Source organism: Saccoglossus kowalevskii, chromosome 10 (assembly GCF_978046115.1).
Source record: "Saccoglossus kowalevskii chromosome 10, keSacKowa6.1, whole genome shotgun sequence".
Lineage (NCBI taxonomy): Eukaryota > Metazoa > Hemichordata > Enteropneusta > Harrimaniidae > Saccoglossus > Saccoglossus kowalevskii.
In genome coordinates this window covers 20354196-20361277 of record NC_140650.1, presented here as the reverse complement: position 1 = coordinate 20361277, position 7082 = coordinate 20354196, and the positions used below count along the sequence as shown (strand labels likewise).

The window sequence follows — 7082 nt, the reverse complement described above, 5'->3', positions numbered from 1 at the left end:
TGTCATACACCAGATAGTGGAAGTACGACGACGGAGGTGGCCAAGGGAGATGATATGCTTTTTAAGTCGTGTACAATTTCTCTTACTACCGCCGGTAAGAACGCTGTTTTGCAGTGAATTTTAAATGTTCTGTGTTTCTTATATTAGACTCTAATACGAACTCGTATTCGCTACGCTACGCTACGCTAATGTCATTACATTGCCAAGATCAATTGGTTAGTGACTAGCTTAGACAAAGTACAAAAACCTCTATCTAGTATCTCCCTTTTGTTATCTTGTAAGATTGAAAATCAAATAATCGCCATTTTAATATTTCAAAATTTAGTTGAAAAGAACTTCTAACCACAATGCATAAATTTGCATATAGCTAATTTTCGAACAAAGAAATGAAAATACATTTTCCCATCCAAACTTTCACCTCCCACCCAATAGGTGATTTTCCGAACAATTGCGAGATCTCGCGAGATGCATGAAAGACGCGCGTCGAACGTCTGCTGCAAAAATCGAACGATTTGATTTTGAACTAGAATTTCTTTATTTCGCAGCTTACATTGACCGGCCGATCTTCGACAGAGGAATATTGCTTCCGAATACCCTCACTTAATCGAAATTGCCTATCATCAAATGTGGACAGCACATTATTAAGCATGGAAATGTCCCCGAAATACTTTCGTGTTTGTCGAATCCCACGCGTTGTTTGACGCGACTACGACGCTATGACCTTTGTTTGTCCTGTTTTTACGTTCGATTTCACGCATTACGCGTGATTCTCGCAGTGTACGGAAAATGGTCTATTCCATATTCTGCACTAAGTCTGTTGTGTACATACTTATTTCCACAGAATACTGAGTATGTCTATTAACTTCTGTCATCCTGTATACCAACCCCATATATCAACATCATCGGTGTCTTCGGATGGCTACGAAGTCAATAACCTTATCAAGGCCAGAAACGGCATCTTCAAGACTCCAGGATTTCTTGCTGCCCATTTCATCAAGCCACCGGTGGATATCGTTTGTGAATTTCCATGTAACATATATCTTGATAAGATTATAATTGATCCCTGTGTAGGCGCCCAGAAATCAAGCAGTTTTGAGGTTTTTACTAAAAGCATACCTACGCATTCTCGTGAAACTTGGCTGTTCGATAGCGATGCTGTGAAAAAGAGTGATGCCCCAAGAAGAGCATTAAGAAACTGTTCTGATGTAGCCGTGCCTGTTGGAAAAGCATTCAGTCTTGAAAATGATATGACCCAATTCACTTTCTTAAACAGAAGTTTCAGAGCCAGGCCTCCATTCTTTAACAACGACAATGTTACAATAGAAGCACCTGGTTTTGTTGTGCGCGAAATGAAACACCATTCACCACAGTCACTAATGAATGTCAGTCATGTTATTATTCGCATAAGTCGAGTCGTTAGCGGTTCTGTACCAGCACTAGGAAGACTTGAAATATATGGACAGCCTGCTAGCTTTCATAACAGTGAAATTCGAGATAAAGTGTACTCCCTATATAAATCACTTAGTGAGAAACCACTGAAGAAGAAAAAGAAAAGTTCCACTAGCTCTGCAACACCTGTGACTAGTAGACAGAGGTCAGAAAAAAATCAAATCTCTAAAAATATCCCAGAATGCTCTGTAGACTTCATTGATCCAATCACATGCGAGGTGATGTCACTTCCTGTTTTATTACCTTCAGGAAGTACTATTGATCAATCAACTTTAGATAAACATATAGTGTCTGAGGCACGGTGGGGTCGAAAACCCAGCGATCCCTTCACAGGAATTGTGTTCACTGATACTAAAAAGGCAATACCCAATGCAAAACTCAAATCCAGAATAGACCAGTTCCTCTTAAAGGGTGGTGATAGGTTGAAATCTGTTCCAAGAACAGTTGGCAGAGCAACTGATTTACATAATTTTGGAGTATCACCAAGTGCCCTTGTTAAAGACTTGCAAGCTATTCCAAGGAATGCAAATGATGCAGTAAATTTAAATGAGGATATAGCCAAAGTTGGGTTGAGCAAGGAAAGCGAGGTCTCGCATGAAATTAGGACCCGGAAAAGAAAAAGAAAGCAAAATCATTCAACTGAAGAATTGGGAAAAAGAACAAAGAACGTATTAGATGATACAGCTACAGTATCAAGAGAAAAACCAAAAGAAAGACTGCCCTCTACAGTCACTACTACACTGCCACAGATGGCGCTGTCCTCCAGCAGAATGTTGCTTAGTGGGAAATACAGAATGAATGTAGAAGTTCCTGTTCCAAGTAGCAGTGGTGGTGTTTGGAAAGGTGCACAAGGTATTCATAAAAAATAATTTGTCAATAATCTTTATTAATTCCTTGCTGTATTTACTCCTATAGTAGTACCATGTATTCCCTTGAAGAGAGGCATGTCTACAATAAAAACATATTTTAATGGTCTGGCAATTACTGAATATAATTTTCAATAAATGTTATTTTCAGTTCATGTGTACTTTGATTAAAGGTGTGAATAACATGCACTATACTGCACAGATATTTAATTGACAATAGTGTTTATCATTTAGATCCTTGTCGCGTCTATTTCATGTTCACCACAATTTGTTTAATATATAATTTGTATACTGCATTACTTTGTTTTTTGCTGTAAAAAGCATATTGGTTTGACATGCAGGGTTCTCCCCAGGGCATTTCAGAGTAGGGGTTCCCAACTGTTTAATTTTGCTCAAACAATAGAATTTAGCACAACAATGAATACAATAGAGGAAATTAAGATAATTATTGTTATGAAAATCAGCAGATAGTTGATGCTATTTTCCGGGGAAGAATACTTTCATGTGTTAAATTTTAATATTTAATTTTCATATATTACTTGACGTTAGAGGAAAATATTTTGGAAAATACATGAAAATATAATATTGTACAGTGTACTGTATTTCCTGAAGTAATAATACAAGAATATCACAAAGTATGCCAGAGACATTTTAGTGACTGTATTGATCAACTAGTAGCAGAGGTCAATGCAATCCCATACTGCCCGAGCACATACTTTGCAGTAGTATTCTTGTGATAATCTCATTATATTCTACCAGTATTTCAATTGCCTGAATACATCATTGAAAACGTTTTTTTTTTTTTCAAATTATGTCATTGTTAGATGTATAAATAATGCATGTTGTTACACCTTTACCTTTCGGCCAAATTTTGTTTTGCTAGTTGATGAAGAGGTTTCGGGGTTGAATAGAACATTCTATGTAGAATGATTACATCTTGTGTTGTCCTCTCAACAGACACGAGATCTCATGAAGAAAAGCTAACTTCAAGTCTGGACGATGCTTTGACTGACACACTGGGCATATTTGGCAGTTTCAAAAAGAATTCAAAAGGTGGGTTTATCCATACAGCCTATGGTTCTCATAGTATGCATTAGTATAATGTCATTTGTTTTGTGTGTTTGGAAATTTCTTTTCAACTATGGATTTGGATTTGCCCTGTAAGCCATTTTGATGCATAACTGATGCAAAGGGATTCCAACTGACACAACAAGAAATAATGATTTTGGACACATCATTGAAGCAATCCAAAGAATTACTTTCTCTAAAAAAGGCTTGGTAATATCAAAACGTTCGGTAATTGTGTAAATAAAGCATGATTTGTGCATAAATGGCACAAGATATGAGATAATGTTTGTGGACATAAAATAGAAATTTTGCAAACTTTTTATAATGCATTTTAATTAATTTAATGACCTCTCCTGCTAAAATGCCTATTTTCTCAGATATAAATCTGGTTACCCATTCATTTTTTTCATAATGAAAACCAAACGTTTTATCAAAATGAATTTGTGATTGCCTTCCTTTTCTTGATACTTTGAAATTCTCTTCACCACTGACTTGTTATAAACAGAACAATTTTCTTTCTCTCCCTGGTTTTCCACAGAAACAGATGTACAGCATGACCCAGAAAAACATGAGATATGTTCTACATGTACCAAGGCATCATCTAGTGGCATCACTATGTACAAATTACAGTGTCATCATCTTTTGTGTCGTGCCTGTCTTACGAAAAGATCACCAGGATCCAAACATATCAAATGCTGCAAATGCCACCAGATGTCTTCTCCTGATGCAATCATACGCTTTCATTCAAAGAATGCTCGCTAATCATCGATTTCAATACATTCCAGTCTACTTCTATGAAGCAAAAAACATTTATGCACTGTTTGATCATTCCCCTTAATCTATACAATTACTAATGCAATCTGTCTACTTACTGTCACTGTCGTATTGTTTCATACACCAACACATTGCTAGCTAAGTTGCTGACTGATTTACTGTACACTATCAAGGTTGTTAATTGATTGGAATTGATTAGATCAAACCATTTTTTATGGCGAAAAGCAGGTAGGGTAGTGTAACACTCATGTTCAGAGTACAGTCTCCTTGGTCTTGAAACTAGTAACTTCCAAATCTCACTTTGAAATAAATAAGACAATCATGTAACAATTCTCTAAATCTCTGGTGACCTGGCCTGATGTGTTAGACAGTACTTACTTTTTATGGTATATGACAACTTATTCAAATGCGTGAAATAAATTGAAAGAGAAATGTATCTTCTATTGATAGCCTCGGTACCAACCTGGTCAATATAACAATCATGAGACGCACACAGAAAAACAGTCAGTCAGTCAGTTACCTGGAATGTTGCCGTCTTGTTCGATGGGCCACGTGTGGCATATACAACATATGTAAAGAGCTGATGTACTACCAAAATAAGTCTAAATTTGTTCTTGCGTGTGGAAAGGAAAGTCCTATTGTACAATGTAAATGAACTAGTAAACTTAATTTATTTTCTGCATCATAAATAATGCATTTGTGTTGTGTATTGGTGTGCAATCAATCAGTGAGAGTTTTCATTATCTCAACTCTTTGTTCCAAAGGTTCTGGGAACCAAAGTCCTTTTTCTGCAGGATCTTGATCAGTCAGTTGAGTCAAAAATATATATATATATGTATAGGCTGATTTTGATGTGTTAAAAAAAAAAAAAGCTGTTATCTGATTGGTCTGACTTTTATCCAATCAGGCACAATCTTGTAGCTTTGCATTGACCGTGATGAGAATAGAATTCCAAAAACTTTCGGGAATTGTCAGCTTGAATATCATATTGAGATGCCATCAGTCAAACTGCAGAGATATTTTGTCGTCTTTGCAATTGAAAATTGTGTTTTGTGTGATGAGATTTGTGTTGATGTGTTAAGTGGGACGAATCATAAATATTCTGTACCAGATTGATCTCCATCTCCATAGACAATCTTGTACTTGCTTATCTGCATAATTCAGGAGATTCTAATTGTGTTGAAAATTCTGAATTTACATTATTTTACACCCAAAAATAAGGTAGGTTTATCTTGATAGTCACAAATTTATAAAACTTAAGATTTTATTCAGTTAAGTCATACTTGTCATACCTGTCATGCATTCTTAACAAAATCAAATGTCTAGCATTGAGTAGACGAGTGGACTCGGTGCAGTGACCAAGCCATCATAGTCTCCAAGAGGGTGTCCGCTTGGCCTTGAAAGTACATCATTTTGGCAAACTTAGTTGTTGCAGGCCACATGTATTGTGCCGCATGGTATGAAGCAATGATCAGATAGCATTGCTAATGGTGGGAATTCAGGTGATGAGTATAACCAGGTAATATTCAGGTAAAAAATGATTTGGGCAATAAGTTAGACAACTTGAATGAGAACTGGGTTCTGCCATTTCATCACCATTTCTCAACTCAACATTGCCCAATATGTTTTTCATAAATTTACTGGCTGTGCCAGTCGTATTGCTGCACTGCAAGTCCATAAAGGTGAAAGCGTTTCTTGATGACTGGTTGTTCAGAGATCAGCGAGCGGACGTTTAATCAAGTTTTTGCATTTTGGGGTTTCATTGTGAGTGTAAAGAATTCGTATCCAATTATGAGTTTTGGAGGGCATGACTTTTTCCATAGAAGGTCTTGTACCATAAGCAGCTCTTAGAGTAACTTCAGTGCAAATGTTAGTACTCCAAGCTCAGTGGTGTGGGTCGCCATTGGGAACGAGACTGACATAGACATCACAAAGTCAAGCCTCTCTCATGTTGTTGACCAAACTTGATGTGGTGATTACAGACTCCAGCCACAACTCTCATGGACGTCACAAAAATAGGATTGGAAGCTCAATTCATGAGAAGAAAAGCTCCAAATAATATATTGCAAATGTTGTCCCTGGAGAAATATGCTAGGTTACGTTCTGAATGAGGTACAAATGTTCTAGTTTGTTGTGCCATCTAGACTGTCATCACAAAACCATCTCCTGCACTAAGTCAACTGGTGGAGAGGAAGTGACTGGTACAGCAGATGGAGAATAGAGCTTGAAGACTGTCACATGACAGGAGTGTGGAACAGTCCTGTTGATGTGATGTCCAGGAGACACACATACTCCAGATCTCCAAGGGAATAGCAAACAGACTGTTTGTCTTGAAAGCTAGGGGAATGCCACGGCTCGACCTGCTCATCCCAGACAAGAATACAAGATGATTCCTTGCATACGTGACAAATTCGCTGACAATACTGTGGGCGATTCTGAACGTGTATGTGTTCCAACCATTTCTACTAATTCATGCTGTACTGGAGAAATTACTGGTGATGCCCAAGGTTATAATAACAACCGTAATACCAAATTAGCCAAAAAGACCATGACTTCCACCAGTCATTAGCCAGGCCAGTACACTTGCCGGATGTCCCGTCACTACTGACGCAGGACCATGTGGTACTCCCTATGTGTACAAGTACTGTTTCAATTACACACTTTGAGGTTCTCCAGCATTTTTCTAGCTGAGTGTCTGTTTTATTAATACATATAGAGAAGTTTCTGTGGCTGGTGTAGTCTGAGGCAAGTGGATTCATTGAAACCTACTGTGCCTCTAGTAAAAGATTTTATTGATCATTTATTTCACCTTAAACCCACCACAAGGACACATGGGTAGCATATGCCGGTAGTGTTAAACTAGAAACTAGCTTGGAACTGTTTTACTCCAGTTAGCATGTATTAATTTTATATCATACAAAATAT

The 7082-nt window shown here is 37.3% G+C and overlaps 1 protein-coding gene across 1 annotated transcript; it reads left to right on the top strand.

Moving 5' to 3' along the window:
- On the top strand, window positions 1-4849 carry LOC100373428 (RING finger protein 37-like). The gene is made up of 4 exons (XM_002737867.4): window positions 1-94; window positions 842-2301; window positions 3273-3368; window positions 3922-4849. Exons 2-4 carry the CDS (start codon window positions 852-854, stop codon window positions 4143-4145), a joined length of 1770 nt encoding a protein of 589 aa, XP_002737913.2. The 5' UTR covers window positions 1-94; window positions 842-851; the 3' UTR covers window positions 4146-4849.
- The last annotated feature ends 2233 nt before the right edge of the window (window positions 4850-7082 follow it).